Source organism: Struthio camelus, chromosome 5 (assembly GCF_040807025.1).
Source record: "Struthio camelus isolate bStrCam1 chromosome 5, bStrCam1.hap1, whole genome shotgun sequence".
Classification (NCBI taxonomy): Eukaryota; Metazoa; Chordata; class Aves; order Struthioniformes; family Struthionidae; genus Struthio; species Struthio camelus.
Window position 1 is genome coordinate 24800882 of NC_090946.1, and position 21252 is coordinate 24822133.

Consider the following 21252-nt stretch of genomic DNA (forward strand, 5'->3'; position numbering starts at 1 on the left):
GTTAATGGTGTCATCTTCATGTCAGAGAAATGAAGACTCCATCACATCTGGACTAGGCAATGCTATAAATTGAGCATCTGAATGGAGAAAATATAAATACAAAATTGATCGTATTGTTTGGTGTGACAAGCAGCGCTTTATTCCTTGTAGGTTCTCACTTAAAAATGCCACGGATTCCAGGCCAACAGTAAGAACATTTGCAACTTTGAAAGCAAGTTTGTGTCTTAATGCCATGGTTTGCATTCATGGGCCAAGGACAATTACAAGAAGTTTTGCAAGAAAATACCTAGGCTGTTTAAGAGATTAAGCGTACTTTGATTCGCATATGACCACATATGACATTCGCAATGTATTTGAAAAGTGACATTTTCCAGGGTAGTAACTGCCAGCAATGCTAGGTGCTTTAAACAATGGTGAAGCCTACACTGCAGCAAGACTGATCAGTTTTGAACGGCTCGTTATGCAACTGGAAAATGTACTTACTGATCCATAAAATTAAATTAATCATAAACTGTGCCCCTTTCCCTCAAGCATCACACATTTAATAAAAAAGGAGCTTAGTGAATCTATCATCTCTCACCTGTACAGCCTATAGATAGCATGCATTCAGTTTTGAATTTAGCATCATGGCCATACATCCTAAAGGAAGGATTTTCTTGGATGTATGCATATTGATTCAAAGAATGAAACCAATGTCTTCAAGAGTTTTATGAACTGAAAGTTTCAGAGACATTTTCAGTAATTCTGCAATATCCATTTTACCCCCAGTAAGCAGCTCTTACTCTCTCAAATTGAAGTCTTTCTACCAGGTTTAGAATGTTCATATAACCCTCAAGATCCAAATACTGCTTGTATGCTGTATGTCCGGAAACACTTAGTGCTGTAAAAAACATTGACATTCACTATACTGGGTATATACACATATTTCTCCCTGACATCTTTCTTTACCCAGCAGAACACAATGTTTCTTATGCCACAGTGATACAATTCTCCATAAATAAGATCCCATCATCTCCCCTACGCCTTGTGCACAGCCACACAGTCCCATCTCCTTCTCTGTGTAAGCTCTGGTATTCATGTGGCTGGGAGGTGAGCTCAGGCGTCAAACACCCCACTTCATCAATTTGTTGTTTACATGGCTAAGGTTATTCTACGCAGCTAATGTGTTTAGCACAAAAGCTAACACCAGCACAAAGAAAGCAACAGAACAAAGGCTAAATCCTTCTTTCAGCAACAGCCCAGAGTTAAGCTACATTAAAGTAATTGGGTCACCACTGCCTAAATGTTTCATCAGAGTAAAGAACATTGTCCCACAACAAGACCTCAGCTTCTGAGTCCCCCACCTATGGAAATAGTATCTCCAATAATGACAGGAAAGTGAAAGATTCTGTTTTAAAAGTAGAAAAGACAGCAAAAGATGCAGCTCATGCAGGTCTTCATACGCCATGTACCAAACATAAATAGTGACTACCTTCTGATAAGCCTCTTCTAACACTTTCAGTGGTAATGCAGTTGCAAAGGCACTCCAGAAGCAGGCAGATCTTTTAAATCAGTAAATTGGGTTTCTTCTGTTCCATCTTTAGGGAAAAGGAACAACTGTATAAGTCACTGCACAGTGTAAAGAGAGTCAGTTTAGGACAGACAGTAACAGAAGAGCTGAGTGAAGAAGCAGAACAGAAGAGGATTTTAAAACAATTCTCTCTCTAAAGATGCGTTTTCATGTAGTGAAATGAAACATTCAGAATTCAAAATACTCCAGAATATTATCAGAGGACATATTGTTCATAGCAGGCTACGGAAAGTTAGACAAACTCCTATGCATGCTCTGGATTTTCAGAAGTGCTGAGCATCTTATTGTCATCCCTGGAAGTTCATTTAAACAAAAACTGCCAGACTGAACTGGATATGAAAGATAATCATGGCTTGTGTACAAACATATCAGCACAAAACATCGCTTTATTGCAGCAGACTAGAATTTTCCTTTTTGAGGTGTTTTTCCTCTCTTCCATCCTGCCTCATTCACCCATGTATATAAAGAGTACATTTTTACCAATTTAAATTTTTCTCAGATTCTATTTTGGTATTACAAAGAACAAACAGACTCTATCCAAAAAATCTGAATGGCTGCCTAAATAAGGAAACTGGAGTCACTAAGCACACTGTTCTAAGCATTCTCATGTGTTTCACAACCTAAAATAGTAGCACAGTCCAATCTACCAGGAGATCAAGAGAGTCATTGCTGCTTGCTCTCTATAATATTCTAATTGCATTGTTGAAAATGACACTTACCTGGAGATGCAGTTTTTCCTACCACAGAACACTGGAGGCAATGGCACAGGCAAAAGTATCAGAGAAGTGAACTGTATGTTAAATGTGAGAAAAGGACCAATAACTTAGTCTCTGTCTGCAATTACAGGAAAATAATTATGCGCATTACACTCCTTTGCTCCCCTCGCTGTGCTACTGCAGAAGTCACACAAAAGTTCCTATTAATTGTATTTAAATCCTATGAAGACATGAAAGGATTCATCCTGACATTATGACAAATGATGAAACATAACATTAACATAAACCTATTTACATATGAAACCCTGCTGCCTGCATACATGCTTTCTCTCTACATTTTCTGGTTTCGCATTCTCTCTTTTCAAGACGCTCAGCCTGGTCTCTCATCGGTTACACCCACGCAAAAGAATAACTTCAATAAAGTCTGTACAAATGCATCATTCCAACTACAAGGCAACATGTAATACTACATTTATTTTGACAAAACTGGTAGATCAGAACAATAAAATTTAACACAATCAATGTTCTCCGTAGCATCTATAGAAAAGACTACTAGTTTTAGAAAAGATAAGACGGTATACATAATTCTTTTTACTTGGCTATACAAAGATACTTGTGTTACCAAAAGGAATCTGGCTATGTTTGTTCAATCTACGTTACAAGAAGGGAACTTTCCTTTTCTGTGTCTGTATTATCCACTGTTGGAAAGCAAGCTCCAGCAAGAAAACTTTGTAGAATTGCTTTCCCAGATAGACCTCTCTGCACTACTTCAGACCCTGGCACTGTTCTTCTGCAACTCTTAACTAGAGTTTGGAGGTCTCCTGTGGAGTATGGTGAACTCTACTAACTTCATTCAGACCTAGCTGACCTAGCTACTGCTTGGTAAAAAAGAATTTCCTCTACTGCTACTTAAATCAATGCTCAGCAGAGTCAACTTAAGCACCATATCAAGCAAAAATCCCAAGACACTTCTAAAAAGAATCACCCTGTTACTTTTATTCTGGGTTACTCCCAAAAGCATTTAGCTTGACTTCTCCCCTTTGGGAATCAGAATTTTAAGAGCCTAAAATGGACTTTTCTTTAAAATTTTTTTTAAAGTCTTATACTACAGTGCAACCATCTTGTTAAATAGCAGTGTAAAAGCAAAGCAAGTTAAATATTGGATTAATGGATGACAGCTCTTCGAGAATATTCTCATTAAAGTTACTCAGAGCATCAGAAATCGGTTTTGTATTTTAAAAATTAAGTTATGGGAAAGCTTCCTCTCCCTTACTACATCCTTGAGCATCTGTGAAAACATTTGTAGGAAGCAGCGTGTTGGTAAAGCAACTGCCAGCAAACTGCCTCTCCTCATGCAAGTGATTGATTTCTCAGTTTAATAGAGCTGTAAATCTACAAAAATGTTCCTCAAGCCTTAACACTGAACTACAAGCAAATAACGGGCAACAAGCTCTGATGGAGAGTTAAAAATATACATACTTGTGAATGTAGCATATGTTACATTTTCCTTTCTGTCAGCAGCCCATGGAGAATCTGACTGCTATGATTTCCAAGGAGCTCACACAGCCCTTGAATTCTGGTGATAGATTCTCCTAACATTAGTGTCAGGTGCTCTCACTGTAGTCAGTAGGGAGTACCCACGTGGTTTGCATTACATTTTGCTCAGTTTAAAACAGAAGGAAGCCAGTACAAAGGAGCTAAAAACAGCGCTACAAAGCATTAAGACAAGAAAGGATCCTCCAGCCACACAGCAGAACCAATATTCTTTCGCCAAAAGACTCCCTGGATTATCACTGGGTGCTTCTATATTTATTGGAATTCAGAAAGCTACCGACACCTGTAACTGTACAAGATAAAAAGAGGTGTTAATATGCTTAATTTCTCCGTATTTCCCGAAAGATTCCTTAAGTACTTATCTGTCTCCTTCCAAATGCATCACTGTCATACTATCTGCCTTTTTTTCTTTGCGAGACACTGTTACTGGCATGTTGTGCCCTTTCTGTCTTGAGTTTCTCCTTCCTTCTTTCTATCCTTGCAAATTTAACAGGACATTTCCTAGTAAACTCCTCTATACTGTGAAATAGAGAAAGCAAGAGGCAACAGAAAAGGACAGGCATCATCTAGCAGCCTGCACCAGAAAATTGCCAGCTGCACAGACTTCAAGCTTGTGTACAGTGTAATTTATCTGTACAGTGTATTTTATCTGTAAGATAAAATAATGTTTTCCAAGGGATAAAGTCAGTTCTTCGCGCTCCTGTTCAGTTATATTTTTTTAACCAGCAAATCAGTTCCTAGGTAAAACCTCAAAGCTTTATCCATCATGTAAGTACTTGAAATCTTGTTTTTAAGAGTTATTAGAATTGGATAACTGAAGACGTTTTGGAGATAGAAGTTGGGGTGGGAAGGAAATCAGTTCTGTCCGAGTGTCCTGTTTCAATGACCTGAAAATATCTAACTTGGACTTAGAGCATTTTTTTTGCTTCAAGCTCACTTCAACATGGAAGCAAAGATGTTTTCAACACAAATTCAAAAAAAAAGGAGGGGGAGGGAATTTCAACACCATTGAAACATTATTTAAAATTTTTTTGTTGTTGTTGAAACTGATTCTGTCCTATAAAACGTTCAAAAGACAAAGCATTTAGTTGAAATATTTGCAATGATTTTTAAGTTCCTTTACAGTTGGAGCACCAGACCTGCATTTCATCTTTTACTACGTACTGACAAATGCAGCAAGGAAAAGGCCAAACACTCATCAAGGTTCAGCAATATCCCAGTTGCACGTGGAGATCTGTATGCCTTCAAATCCTTTCCCAAGAGCTGTGTCTGTAGAAACAAGTCAGTCACATGTTCCACAACATTATTTGCAGCCCCTGGGAAATAAAGAGACATCAATCACATGATTGTAATGGTCTTGTAATATCGGTCTTTTGTTCTCGAGGTTGTTTTTGTTTTTAAAGCAATGATTGTGGTTACTATCTCTGCTGCAACAGTTATCACAGTATGGCCTTTGCCGTGTCTCCTGCTACATGGCAAAAGCAGTGGAACAGAATAGAATGGAGAACAAGAAGAGTGAGGGCACTGTGGCTTCACTCTGCCAGAACATCACATCCAACAGCTTGTTTAAATTCTGCAGCACCTTTTAAAGCTTGACCCTAATCAGCTTTTACAGGCACTCTGACCTTTCAAAGGTCTTTAATATGCTCAACTTCATTAAGTCCTGTCTTTTCACTATCATGTCACCTCCCTAACCCTTTCTGCCACAATTTGTAGAAATTTTTATGCTACATTTAATTAGAAGTCTGAGCTCTGTACTCACCAAAAATAGAAGTCAAACAACACTGAACTGCTTCACAAAATACGTTCACAAGAGGAACATATTTTTACTACTTAACAAAAAGATAAAAACCCAAAATGTAAGAGCTTGCAAAGTCCTTCTTATGTTCATGAAAGTCAGTAGTCTTTTCTATTTAAGAACAACTCAATATACATCAGGAGCGCTAAAATGTTATAGATGTGACAATCCTTTTCCCTTCTGATACTCTAGAGGTGTATGCACATGCAGTGTCTGTCTGTAATACTAAATGTACGTGTTACTGAAGAAGGAAACCTTGAACTCTGGAACATGACAGCTTTAGTTCAGTATTTTCTTTGCCTTTCCTTTATGTCAGAATTAAAACTGTAGGCTGTGCCCTCAGCCTTTCTGTTCTAGAAATTAACCAGACTAAAAATAGTTTTTATAATGTGAAGATAAATACAATCAACTTAAATGGAAAGATGACATGCCATGAAATTAAACTTGCTTACTTTCTTCAGTCCTTTAAAGTACTGTAGCAGCCTGAAATAATAAACCATCTACCAAGCAAAGAGACCAGACAAATGTGATGCGTGCTCTAACTTTACATTGTTACAGCCTGCAAAGGCCTGATAGCCTTGTCTACTGCTGACTCATAGGACTGCATGCTATGTGGAGGCAGTATTTTGGTGTAGCTAGAACCAACTCCTCCAATTCTCCAGACTTTTGTCTCAGAAGCACATTTAAAAATTATTTGTTAATGGATTTGGAAGGAAAGAGAAACTTGGTTAATTATTCTAGAATAATTTTTACTGTAAGTTTAGCAGTTCTTCAGAAAAACTTTGCACATTGACTAGACCTTTAAATACAGAATCTCATTTTGGCTTAAAAAAAAAAAAAAAAACCTACACACATGAACTTACCAAGCCAAGTCAATAAATAATGCTGTTCGATATGGTTAATAGATAACCAATTTAGCTGCTTTCCAAGTCCATTTACAAGTAATCATGCAGACATTAAGCAATTTTATAACTGATATCTAATAGCTATATAATAATACATTTACTTGAGTTAATAATTCCTGTTATACTAGTAAAAGGACTAGCATGGTTCGTCATCATCCCTAACAGTCCTTCAATGAACTATAAGGGACGCTGTCAGGGAGTGACTGGCATACTGCAGGAATAAGGCTTCTTTAGTGCATTGTTTCTCATTTCTGGAAAATGATGTTCAAACACAGATGTCACGGACCTGTCATGTCATGCTAAGACAGACTCATCCTCCTAAATTTTGTCTGAAGAGTACAGTGACTGCACAATATCAGAACATGGGGAAAATTAGGAATCTAAAAAATACACAAGAAAATAAGGTATCATCTTCAGAACACGAATCTTGATATTTCTTCCCATCATTGCTACAGCATTTCCTATAGCAATTCCTATTGCCATCATTTCCTATAGCAATGTGCAAGATCAGTTTTCATCTGGTAATAAAAGCTTTCAAGATCCTACCTGCACACTGCTTGCTCTCCAGTAACTTTGTTTTGCAGTCAGAGTTAGATAAGAAATTGTTTCCATTCCAAATGAGGTGCTCAGGACAAAAATAGAGCAGGAGAAAATTGGTTCTGAAATCACCTTTTCAGGCTCTGGGTGCGTATGTGTTTCTTCCTAGACCCCAGTACAGGCTTAGTTAGCACAAGCTTATACTTTGCTTCTCTGAGCTCCTCCCAAGTCCTGGAAAACAGCTGTAGCGTAGTATGCTTCGGCTATACCCCATCTCATCCTAGGGCTACTATTCCTATATTGCCATATGTTCCCTATGCAGGGAATGCTCTCAGAATGAAATTCACAGAAGTCTGCGGCCATCTAACTAGTATATTGAATGTAAAGAATCTAGATAGGAAGACTGCTTTTTGTCTGCTCTCCTCAATTGTTCTAGTTATGCGCATCCCAAGCAGATGACCATAGCAGCTCTTCATGTCGTCAGTGCAGAACACGAGCAACATCCTGGACATAAGCTAATCTAGCTGCATGCTGGGAGCAAGCAAAGCGACTCACCATCCTGCCCAGGCCTTGTAGAACCACCTCAAGGAGAGTGTGGAGGGAATTATCATATTTTTACCGACAAGGCATATGGAAGATATGAGAAAGAGACAATACTGCCTCAGTGTCAATAGCAATAGAAATGACTTGCTTAATCTGCCACTAGCCTGAGGTAAAGAATGTCACAGAAAGCTTACCTTTGTAAAAATGCATTTGCAAGCAAAGCCTAGCCAGAGGACAGTCTCATTTATGGTTTCATATCTGTAATCTCTAGCTGAAGAAAAGTTTTATTAAAAGTAACTGACAATATAACTCCCTTTCTAGTCATCATCTTAGCCTGAATCTCAGTCTATTATATACATACTGAAATCTTCTTACTTGGGATAGTATTTTCTGAGGAAAAGAACTATACCAACACTGCCCACACCCCATCATTAGTTGACCTTTATTTCTTCCACTTTACCTGGCTACTTTTGAGCAACCATTCCTGAGAACATTAGTCCAAAACTTGGAATTTAAGGGCTGTTCCCCACTTTGCTGAGTAAGTCACAGTTAGGGCCTGCAACAGACTGGTTAAGCACAGGCTTCCTTTGAGGCTAGCACAAGAGCCCTCCCAGCTCCACACCATGCCCTGGCAGGGCCTGCCCTCCCACTCGCAGATTTCTGTAAGGGGCTGGCCTGTCTCCTCCCTTCCCCATTGGCATGGGACACAAATCTGAACAAAGAGCTATCCACTGATGTTTCTCTCTTTCTTGGAAACACAAACAGCAGGAAAGGTTCCCTGTTTCTTTTTTTTCCAGCTAAAGCAAAAATGGATTTTGGCTTCGTCCTCTTTGCCAGTCAATGACATTAACATAGATCAGTAAAATAGCTTTCCTAGGGCAGGATAAAGTTTTGCATTCCTTACTCAGGCTAACCTGATTTTGAGTTGAACAGTGCTGAGCTGAACTAATTTTGGTGGAAGTTCTGTCTGAGCAAAGGCGGCTGTCTAGTCTACAGTAGAGTGAGCCCTCACTTTATACGTGCTATTTATTTGAAGCTACTCTTTTATAAATTAACTCTGATTAAAATATCAGAAGCTTTTTTTTAAAGAAAAAACAAGTATATTAGCAAAGCACTAATAAAGGCAGGGTGAAAGAATGAAGAAGAATATAAAGAATCATATAAGAATGACAGACTAGGTCCTCTGCATACCTAAAATTTCTATGAAATGATTTTAAAACTTCTTATGTGACTAGCAAGTATTTCAAATAAAACAGACTTTCTGTTTTAAAGAATAATGCTTTTTAAAGGAAGATTTCCAGAGTCCCTCACCAGAGATGTCTTTCTTATGAGCTGAATTGATTTTTGCTGAATTTAACAAATAGTCATCCGTCACCCAAAACATGTGCCCCAGAGAATCAAAACAGCCAGGGAAATGTCACATAGCTCTAAAATTTATGTGCTTAAAATATGCATTAAGTAATTCAAACCAATTCTAGGATGTTTTAGACCATAAAGTCTGCCTTCAGCTATTGTAAATCACTGGCTCTGCTTTACAAGAAACATTGTTTTACAGGTTTATAACTCAGCTATAAAAATATGCTCCAGGTTAAAGCTTGGTATAAAAAAGTCTAAGCTAAAGGGTAATATTTTCATTACGTATTTTCTCTACTTTATTTAGCTATTTAAGATTACAGGTGTTTCGAAAAAAAAAAAAAAATCCCTTCCACTGTAGGATTTTACCAGTACCAGGCATTGATTTACACTCTTAAACTGCATGGAAAAGAAATTCAAATCAGATTTTAAAAAATGCCAGAATTATGGGATTTTACATGGTCAAAGTTTTAGATTTTTAAGGCAATGGGTTAGAACACTTTTCTAAAATAGCTGTCACTATTGCGAACTTCAGACCATGCGAAAGGATGTAACAGAATGAATGTATTATTGTTATATATTGAGAGATTCGTGACAGAGTGCCCCATCAATCCATCTCTATATATTGGCAGTTTGGAGTTCTTCAAAGTCTGGAAAACAACCAGCGGTTGCTAAAGCCGTTCAGTCTATTCATTTTAGTCAATGGAAAGTCAAGAGGTCATTTGATGTTAATATACAAATACATACCTAGGGATAACAGATCAAGCTCATGAATTTAGTTGAAAAAGGTTTGTCAAGGAGTACCTCAGAAACACAGCTAGGTACACTTAGTACCTCAGAAACATAGCTAGGCACACTTAGGTTTTAGATAAAATGTAAAGTTTTCCAAAACATCAATTAACTATTGAAACAACTTGCTTATGAGTTGGTAGATTTTTCCTGCAAGTCAAGATTTCATTCTTTATAAACAGGTAGCCCAAAGCTTGTACAGAAATTAAATATCTGAGAGAAAAAACAGTGTCTGAGGATCTCTGGCCTGTTACACTAATCAAGCTAAACGACCTTAACAGTCCCTGGTGATCCTGAAGTCCATAAAACTATTAAGGACTGGAATGCATTATCAGAGAGAGAAACAACTGCAGAAGGAAAAGTTCTTTCCCTACAGATCTATGTTCAGAATTAAACAATACAATACTTCAGCAGAATCAGAAAGTGAACTTGATATTCAGTCTAATGCCCTGTGTAAAGCCCCGCCTTTGCAAATACACCTTGTTTCTTTTTCCATCTCACAGGCAATCAAATGCTTTTAAAAGCATCTCCCTAAGTACCACTGAGAAAAAGACAAGACGCGGACAAGAAAGTCGGACAAATATCTGCAACCCTACCAGTGAACTTCCTTAGGCAAGGTCAGAACTAATTTCACATCCTAGCTCTCTCAGAAGAGAGCTAGAAACACAAAACATTCAACTCAGTGATCATCACTGAAGTCAGCTTTAAGACAGGCAAAGATCAGCAGCTTGAGCTCAGTTTTATGTTTAACTGTTTGGGCTCATAAAAGTCAAATAGTCTTTGATGCCCATAAAGCAAAATTAAGTATAGAGTTATTAAGGTATATGAAACTACTGTAAAAAGACAGTTTTGAGGTTTCTTTTTTTTAATAACAACTGTAGAGGGGATACTGCTGGGAGAAGTGGACGTATGCTTTTTTTCCAGTCCTTTCCTGGCAGAGTGAGAGGAATCACAGAATCGTTGAGGTTGGAAGGGACCTCTGGGGATCATCTGGTCCAACTTCCCTGCTCAATTAAAGCAGGTTGGCCAGGACCTGGTTGTCCAGATGGCTTTTGAGTATCTCCAAGAATGCAGACTCCACAGCCTCTCTGGGCAACCTGTTCCGGTGCTCTGCTACTTTCACAGGAAATAAGTTTGTCCCCTATGTTTACACAGAACTTCCTACATTTCAGTTTGTGCCTGTTGCCTCTCGTCCTATCGCTGGGTACCGCTAAAAAGAGTCTGCCCACATCCGCTTGACACCCTCCCTTCAGATATTTATTCAGATTGATAAGATCCCCTCCCTCAATCTTCTCTTCTCCAGGCTGAACAGTTCCAGCTCTCTCAGCCTTTTCTCATAGGAGAGATGCTCAAGTCCCTTAATCAAAGCTCTGCCTATTGCAGCAAAACGGCCACTCCTCTAACAGGGCTAAAATGATGCAGGTGCCCAGACTGAAACACACTGCTTGATTATTTTTGAATTTCATCAGGAACAGAATACAAGTCCATGCTCTGTCTGTACTAATGTGAACCCTTGCTCCTCATACGCCTGAAGAGGAACAGAAAAAGAAATGACTCATAGGAGAGAGGCAAGGACCAACAAGACGTAATACCGTATCTTATTTTGGAAGCACTTGATGATTTGAATCTCTTTTTTAATGTCAGTGGGAATAGCGTAAGTTAACACCATGTATACTAATGGTTCCTGCCAGTTTTGACCTTTAAAAAAAGAAGCTGGATTAACAGATGACAAGATTCACTGCAGGTGCACTAAGCTTCCTATTTTCAGACTAAATCATTTGCTAAAATATAATGGAATACCCCAGTCAATACAGTAACATTTTAACACACCTGGGAAGTGAAGTTTTACTAACAAACATCACATTCTGCTGTTTTTACCATTAACTCCTGAGACCTTTTTCCACCTTCAAAATTGTGTTGTTAACTAATATGATGTAAATTTTTAAATTTTCTGCATAAAATAAGACTAATTAGCAATTTACACTGTAATTCTAATACTAAGGCCTTTCTGGTTGTACATATATTTCAAAGATAAACATGGAGCAAATGAGGACTATCTGATAATAAAGTTATAAATGAATATAATATATAATACTATTAATATATAATATTATATATTATTAATATATAATGTAATATTATTATTAATATATTATATATATATATAATTATAATAAATTAATAATTTTTGGCAAGTGAAAGTAATATAAGCAGTTATCCAAGAACTTCCTTTTCTAGTGTTTCCTTTTGAATGCACTTAACTTACTAAAACTTAAACTCACCTGAGCTACAGCTGTAGATAATTCTGTATCATAAATTCATTCTATTTCAGGGAAAATACGACTTGCTCACTCACACTAATGTAAAGCTTCTACTACGCTGAAGAATTACAGGTCCGTAGTACTTAAGGTCCAATTATTAAAATTCTTAACCTTATATATAAGCGATTATATTGTAGTCACAACCAAGTAACTTTTCCTGTAACTACTCACTTTGGAGTATTGTTACAGATACTTGTGAGAAGAAGGTTAAAAATAAGCACTGAAGATATCCCACTTGAAAACTGGGAGAGCAGCTGTCACCTAAAGGGTATTTGTACACAGAAATTTAGAAACCAGTTAGTATACTTGCACAGACATACAGGATGCTGGATTCCTTTTACAATCAATATGAACAACATATTATGTCTGGACTGGAAAAGTAGTATAGTATGTTGAACCAGACTTCTCAGTGGTACAATTTCAGTAGCAAAACTTCATGCCTTTTTTATTATTATTATTTTAATGGCTGTTGTTCTAGCTTTCTGAGCTTTTTCTCTAGACCATCTGGGACCTGGAGACTGAGAAATGCTTCTGTTTCTTTTCTCTTCTCCCCAGTCCCCTGAATATCATGCTTTTTCTTGACATGTGGCCAGGATGGGAAGAGGATGGATTACAAAAGTGAAATTCCTCCTTTCTGTCCACCCTTCAAATCCCCAAAATACTTCCTAATGACAAACAATTGGACAATTATAATCAAACTCAATACACCGCACTACTGTTTCTCTGTTCTATCCTTCCTCAACTTTTCACCATGTATTTGATATAGCACAACCTGGGCATTAGCTCCTAACATCCTAGGAGTAACTAAAAATCCTACCTCGCTTGCCTGTACCCAGAACGCTTCCCAAGGCTTCATTTTCCATCAAGCCTGTTGGATTACAGTTAGTAACTGTAATCCAACAGAAAGTTCTTCACACATTTCTTCTGAGTGGGGATAAAATCCATTTTATTGAAAACAAAACTTACTCAACTTTCAGTGATACACTGCCTTTCTTGGTAAGACGTTCAGTAGCTATTTTCTTAACTCACCTAGCCATTCCTGTAGAAAAACTGCTGGATAATATCGATCCAGTGTCTGGTTGTGAAGCTTCTAAAAACTGAAGAATATGCTTGCTTCTAATCAGCAAAATAAATAATAAGCATGGTCTTAACTCTGCCATGGAAGCCTCATAATGTTTTATAGAATCAGATCTAGAGTTAACACGCGTTAAATTTTATGTAAGGAGTTACAGTAATGATAACGTTACAAACAAATATTTGCGCATGTGTGTTAGAAGCAGAAAAAAGGCAATTGTTTGCCGATACTTGCTTATTTTTGCATTAAAAAAATGTGTCTACAGTATTATGGCCCCTCTGATCTAGAAGGGTGAAGAAATATTGCATATGAAACAAAAATACTTCCAGAGGGGAATACATAATATTGATTCTTTAATAATATTCCCCATTTAATAAATAACAGATATCGCTTAATCCTGATTTGACTCAGCATCAGAGAAAAAACTCATTGAGACCCTGGCTTGATCCAATTCATTAAGGACCAGAACCTATTCTCAGAGAAGACTGCAAGTGGTTATTCTGTGATACGTCTCTCTGACTACAGATAGTCAGAAAGACTACCTGTATTGTCAGGCTGAATTACAGCATTAAATATAGGATGATAAAGTTTTATTCTGCAGAGGAAGCAATTTTAGCAGTTCAGATACAGATACAAGAAGGGGAATATTTTTTTCAATAAACTCCTTAGTACAAGCCAGAATATAACTCAATTACGTTTTACCCTAAAATCAAGCCCAGGAACATAAATGAATACAATCTTAGCAATCTACTCCACCTTCTACTGCATGATGCTGGGGAATAGATCCACCTCCATCTCCTGTGCCATGATACTGATTGGCAAGTAGAGCTTGCTGCAAGCATAGGCCATAGCAAAAATCTTACTCTCCTCCCCTTCACAGTAATTTAGAAAAACAAAAAGGCCACAAAGATTTTATTCATGTCTTTTATTGACTGAAAAGTAAGATACAAAAGGCACCTGCCAGCCCCTGTACCATAGGAGAAAAGAGACTATTAGATCTGATGCAAGTACCAGCAAAGAAAAAGACTAGGTAATGAAACAATAAAAAAATATATAAATTATGGAAAGTAAAAATCAATATGCTGCTTTCCTGAAAGACTGTGCTTAGTTTTAAAAAAACAGTGCTTTCTGCTGAATGTTTAATTTGGTATAGACTGTTAAAGACGACTTCCAGACCATCTGGAGCCTATTCTGTAACCTGATCTGGAAACCTCTAACTCAAAAATAATCCCTGTGGGAAGGTCCCAACATACTTATCACAATCTCATCAGCAAATTTCTGGTATACATCTTAAATAAAAATATGCCATCTTTACCTCCTGGGAAATTTGAGGAAAAAAAAAAAAAATAGAATGCCTTCTAGTGAAATATCAAAATAATGGACACAATGGGAGAAGCAAGGTATTATTTTTCAAAAGATCAACAGGAAGAGAGGAAGATTTAGTTGCAGTAAAAAGCCTTATGAGCAGTTTGGCCTTCTAAATATTATGAGATGCTGTTATTCAGCAATTAATGTCAGACAATTAGCATAACAATGAAGATAAATCCCTTTGAGGTTTGGTTTGCTTTTGTTTTTTTTACAAGCAGCTTAAAATAAGACAAGGAGGTTAAAACAGAGTAACAGCATACGGACAGAAGCCCTCGTTTTGGAAAAAAAAAGTCATACTACAGGAATTTCAAGAACAAGGACTGAAAATGTATTCCTTAGTGAGCTCATTCTGGCATTGGAAAGAGTTTCTAGAATAAAAGTGAATTTTAAAAGCTATGCAATACCTAAATAAAGATGTCCACCAAGGTCTAAAAACAGGAGGAAATTCAGAAGTCAGAAATGAACATGTATCCCTAATCTTGCTCATGACTGAGTGATAGGATCAGGCAGAAAGCTAACAGAGGGTGTAAGAGGCTAACCTTCCATCCTCTTGCTTTCCATTAAGCAGCGCATCATGTACTCACAGAATAAGACACAGATGTGGCTACAGATTTTCTCATGTATCTGGTCCTGCAAACGGTGACAGAGTATTTCAAGCATGAAATACATTTCCTGGCAACCTTAGGTAACATGTGAACTATAAATATAGTATTTAGAGCTGTTCAAAAACTGGGAAAACTGTTTTTAGTTTAAAAAAAAAAAAGCTGTTGAAATATTCCCATTTTCATCAAAAAAAAATATCGACAGCAACTGATAAGCCAAGATCCTCTCTGAATCTCTTTCAATGGTTAATATAAATTCCATGCATCCCTGCGCTACATCAGTTCATCACCATCTAACTGAGAAATTTTAAATAGCATACACATGATCTTTGCATGAATGGAAGTATGGAGATATGCAAAGCAGAAAATGAAAAGAGAGAAGATTCAAACTATTTTTTCTCCCCAAACTCCACGGAATGTTTACACATGCAGGCAGATTTGCCTCATGACGCTTAATATAAAAAGAGATTTTTGCACTTCCTTCTATAATTTTCCTTAATGCTGAATATGCTAGTGCTCAATGTGGAACCTGCAGATCTGTGTGTTCAACAAAGGTGCATAAAGTGATAGCCAGATATAGTGATTCAGCCCCTTGGTTATACTGACTTTATCTGGAGAGCCAGTAGTGACTTTTAAATAAAATTCTATAAATTTTTTTTTCTAGCCCTGTTGACCTCCTGATACAAATCAACACAGCTTCCCAGCTGAGATAGCTGAGAAAACTCTCTAGTTGAAGATTCATATTATCTTTACATCATCAGTAAATTCTAGGAAAAGTAATCTAGAAAGATTTTAGGAAGAAGTTCTATACTCAGAGAGAAAAGTGGTCACATCCCTTAGCTCTTCTTTTCCAGTACTGCTAGAAACATGCCTTTTTTCCTCTTCCACAGATTTTGTCATTTTTACATGCATCTCCAAAGAAGAAATTTTAAAGCTGATTAATCTCTCAGCATTTTGGCCCATCCTGCTTAGAACAGTTTAAAAGTGAGCATTCAGCTTAACAGGCTCACAGAAAGAAAAAAAAACCCACAAAACAAACAGAAAACCCCCAACTCTGCTGATGGCAGAACAGGAACAACATCTAGGAAGATATTCAAGGTGAACATGTAGTTCAGCTGGATAACAGAAGAGAGCATAAGCAGAAAGCAGATTAAGAGCTTGAATGATCATTCAAATGTATCATTTTTGAACCTATTGAACATAGTGATTTATTTAGCTGAAGAAGGACAAATGATAATTCTCCATAAATCTTTGGCATTTTTCTCATGTATTTTCTCATTTCTATAATACTTTCTGTAGGAATTGCAATTGCTTGCTTTGGTTTTCCAGATACTTTCGGATACCTACCAGAAAGTTTTCGTGAATGGAAGGTTTTGCAGCAACAAATAAAGTCACTCATGCTGTAGAAAACACGCCTATTAACTTAAAAGTTGATCTATTCAATAGATAATAACGTGCCCTCCAAAGACTGGAGGGCAAATATCAGCAGAACTCACCAAAAACATTTGCTACTTTATATTGACAACGCAGCCACAAATATGCTGCATAGGAAGCAAATATTGCATGTTTTCTTCCTAGAAGAGTGCTCTCATTAAAAAAAAATCTGCACAGAAAGTTCAGGTGTTGGAACTAGCCATTCAAATCAGCTCTTAAAGTCATTTAACACTTACGTTACAAGGGCTCACGTCACTGGATACAAAGACGATGCATTGTGAGACATTTATGTCAAAAATAAGTATCACAGTATTAATTTTTTCCTCAATTTATCCTTTCTTCCCTTAGTGTGTTATAGGAAATGTTACTCAAGAAAGACTAAAAAAGAAAGGAGTAATAGCATTATACACTTAGTAGTTAAATAGCTTTTATTAAATGGTTCAGCAGCTATGAAAATAATGCAATGTTTTAAAAGGGCAGCCTGAAAGATGCTTCCTACATAAATAACATATGGAAAAGAAAACTATGGAAAAAATAGAGCCACGGGTCTTTGACTTTTGACTAGATTCACTTTTGATTCCTGTGAGAAACAGTTCGGTCATTTTAGCATATATGAATCTCTCTATATTTCTACTTTAGTATGCTAAAGTCAGATTGTTAAAATCATATGGCTGAGTGCTAAAGTAACATTCGTAAAGACTGCTAAGACAGTAAACTTTAAACATCTCTCTTAGGGTAAGTCCAGACATTTCCTCCAGCTGTATCACTTTTTTCTAAATAGGTTTATTATTAATTTGCTATACTTACAATAGATCTTAAATTGGAAAAATATCAGTCTCTGCAGGTACACGTTGTATTCCAAAAGAAAGAGAAGCTTAGAGACCAAGAGTCATTACCCAACTAACAGATACGTATTTTAAAATGTCTGAGACAAACAATCCTGTTTTACATATTTACCATATCTTTTATTGTTTTTTCACTATATAAATCACAAACAAGCAAATACACTGTGACAAACCCAGCAAGCGGGAACAATTCACAGGAAAAGCTCAGCACTCAGAAACATTTAATCACTTGACAGGCCGCTCATGGGATATTTGCTTCTTGTTTCTACAACATAAAATTGAGTTTCTAACTACAACTAGAAGCTGTGCTCCACTTTTGCCTTGTAGCTTACTAATATTTAAGGAATATCATATTTAAACAAAAACAACCTAAGTCTGACAACTAAGCAAAAGAAAAATCCAAATAATTCTAAGGAAACCCAAGTTTGGCTGAAGATCAGAGAAAGAAAATATTTTCTCCTACCTATTTTGAAATACTGTCCTTATAATCCACATTTAAAGACTGTAATGAGTAACTTCTCCTGCCATTGCAAGGTGAAGACTAAACGAGAGGCATTCATAAAAGGATTGTACATAGATGGCTTTTTGGGTTGTTAATTCTCAAAGAGGCACAACACCCTATGTGTATAAAAATCAGAGTAAGACTCTTGTCTTAATACAGTTACTTGCTGGATTCATTTACTGAACCTTATGGATGTCCGCAGAACAAGTAGGGTGCCAGATTCGGAAGCTTTGAAGCTTCACTGATGATATTTTCTCCCAACTCCATGACTTCTGGATGACACTGGAGCTAAAAGGAGCTCTGGTGACAGCATGGGATATACACGACTGGAAAGATGTTGCTGCTGAGGGACTGCAGCCACAGCCACTGAAGGCTGAAGAAGTTGGGGGACCCTCCCACAGTGGGGGAAAATAGTTGCTGGAAATATGCTGAGGGGAATATTAGAGGTGAGAAGCTGAAAAGATAAATGATTTTACATCAGTAGTAGGGGACAGAGATGAAATTGGAGCAGCTGGCCTTGACATTGTCACTGTTCTCTCACACTTTTCTACTAAAGAAAGATGGTAAGGCTCAGAGCAAACCTTGGCCAGCCTGGGTGGGCACATGGCAGCCTTGCAGCACCGTACCAGGGTGCAGCTGCTGCGCTCAGGACGCAGGGAAGTACCTGACGCAGCGGCATCCCTTCACCAGGCAGCCAGGAGGAAGTTCTTCATCACCTGAAATAGCTGCTCCTCTCAGTGAGCCAGTGCTCGGGTGAGCCCAAAACTCATGGGGTGCTGCAAAGACATCCCCCGCCCCCTAAAACCTGCCATCGGCTCTGCACAAGGAGTCCTCCCAAAAAAACAGGAAGGCGATGAGTATCAGGGTACGTCCCCAGCTATCTGTTCCCATGAGGCTATTGCTTTAAAATAAAATACCTGCACTAGATCAGAATGAAATAGCTCCCTTATTCTTTGAAAAGGGACTGTACTTAGGAAGCTGCAGTCAAAAAGCCCTCCTTTAAAATGGCAGCTAAAATTTACTGCAGCCACTTTCAAATTTTAATACCTGAAATTTTTAATTAAGATATACTTGAGTATAAGCAAATGTTCTCTGCCTTCATTAGGTTCTATTAAATCTTCTATTTTTACAAATACATCTCTGTGGCTTCTATAGCTCTCACATGCACTTAAAGGGACAGCAATACTCCCATCATGTAACCTCATATTCTCTTTTACTGTAATAAAAATAATGGAAAAGCAGTCACATAATGCAAATAATAATATGCAAACATGCAAATAATTCTGCCAAAGGTTCTAGTAATATCAACCATACAAACAAAACCCTAGAAGCATCATTACAGTTACAAGTACCTCTGTACTTTTGTGATAAACTCTGATGTATAGTTCAAGCATCCTAAACTACAGTAGGCTCCAACTTCTTACAATGAACAGACCAGAGGTAAATCCTTATATGCAAAAGAAGAGCAAACAGCAAATCAGGTTGTTTGGGTCTGAGTGTTAAACAAGAATATATAGCCATTTCAAGGATATGAGCTTTGGAGGGAGGGAGAAGTTGCTTCCTTTGACTGCATACTTCCTAAAAATGTTTTTTTTTTTTAATGAAATGACAGTTGGCCTGTGCAATTATGTCCACACACACTTCTCAGCAGATGGCCAAGGCATCTGCACTGTTTTAAACTTGTTTCACAGTTTTAACAGGTTCTCTTGATGGATCTGCTTTCTTCCCTCTCCTTTGGCATACAAATGTCATCATCTCCAGCAACGGTTTTACTCAGCATTTCATAGACTTGCCACAATTTGACAGGTATACAATTTACTCCTATTAGAATAGGAGAACTAAAATGCACTTATGTCCCATTATACTTACCAAAGTCTTTCTTGGTCTGTAATTATATGAACATTAAAATTTGTTTTGCTGCGAAAGAGCAAACTCAAACAAAACTGAGCATTTTTTCTTCTTCCAAAAGGATCTTATTTCTGATGCTTGATTCAAGGAGCACAGAGTTTTTTCTTCTATATGGCAAGGTGATGCAGGTTAGCAGTAATGATTGTTTGGTACAGCATCCTTCACTGCATTTGTCTTCTCATTTGGTTTCTTCAGCATATATGACGAATGAGCCCAAGTCCTAGGACCTTCAAGTACAACTAAAGAGTACAACTAAAGACAATCAATAGTAAATAAAAAAAGATAAAGTTCATTTCAAAATGAGAGTATGCAATTCACCAGTGTCAGTGAGGCAACACACATTTTCATCAGCTGGAAACATAACCCAGTGTTTTGAGCCAGAAGGGTATGTGCAATGGGCTAAACAATTCCAATGTTATTTCTGATTCATACTGTACAGGAAAGGATATTCTTGCAGGGGGACATCCTTTCAAATCTAAAATTCATGCAGACCCCTGTGGCAAACACGGACTTCCATTTACTGTGTAACAGCAGGGAAAGAACAAGCTCACAACGTCACTCATGCATACAAAGGTGAAACATCAGTGTCACCGTTCACGGTATTTCAACAGAATAATTAAGCTCATAGTATTTTGAAATAAAGATAACATTGAATCATAAGAGGTAGACTACTACTCTTAAAACCATTTTTTGCCCTGTTTCAGGAACTGATACATAAAAGGTGGCTGCATCTTGGGATAACTTCTACTTCCTCCCCATTCATTTTTAGCACTGCTTCTTAGCGCTGCTTCTTTTTTTTTTTTTTTTTTTTTTAAGATATGATCCTAACTTTATCAAACAGAGATTTCCATTGACCTCTAAGCTTTGAAATGGACCTCTAAATTAGGTTCTGACCCCTTTCAATAGTGAGCATAGGATTTTAGTCTATACAATCTCTCATTGCAAAATTAGGACATCATGAATTCAGTGTTTCTATGCTAAGAAATAATGTAAACTATGCTGCTCATGTAAACATATCCTTGAATCTATGGTTATTTGTCTATCTAATTTCATTGCAATTGATCGCCCTCAATTCTGTTTCCTTTTTAACAGTAGTTCTAAGCCACCTGTCTTCCTGTAAGGATATGCATTTCAGGCACAAAAAAGAACTATTTCACCACCTAGTCCTACGTGAATACTTTAAAACATAGTTTTAACAATTTTTGCTTTTATTATATGCAGGGAGCCAAGAGAGAAATGGTTAGCAGTATTGACTATTACAACATGTAACATCTAATTAATATTTAAAGAATTTAATACACACAGTCATATGAAAAGAGAAAAAACTGTTCCAAGCTTAACAGGATTTTTCCCTAACTCTCCACTGTTTAGCCATAACCCCAATTTCTATCATACTCAGGTAAACTGAAGTGACCAGTCATCAAACATATTG

At 37.2% G+C, this 21252-nt stretch overlaps 2 protein-coding genes across 2 annotated transcripts in view; both read right to left on the reverse strand.

Annotated features, from left to right (window-relative positions):
- The window catches only part of GALNT18 (polypeptide N-acetylgalactosaminyltransferase 18), a 276796-nt gene extending 271640 nt beyond the window's left edge, over window positions 1–5156 (reverse strand). The window contains exon 1 of the mRNA XM_068945116.1: window positions 1472–5156. The gene's annotated coding sequence lies outside the window, so the exon portion shown is untranslated. The remainder of the gene's footprint in view (window positions 1–1471) is intronic.
- Window positions 5157–16975: 11819 nt separating this feature from the next.
- LOC104152099 (uncharacterized) overlaps window positions 16976–21252 on the reverse strand; it is a 35049-nt gene continuing 30772 nt past the window's right edge. The window contains exon 4 of the mRNA XM_068945127.1: window positions 16976–20059. Within this exon, the coding sequence (XP_068801228.1) occupies window positions 19950–20059 (110 nt within the window). The 3' untranslated portion in view covers window positions 16976–19949. The remainder of the gene's footprint in view (window positions 20060–21252) is intronic.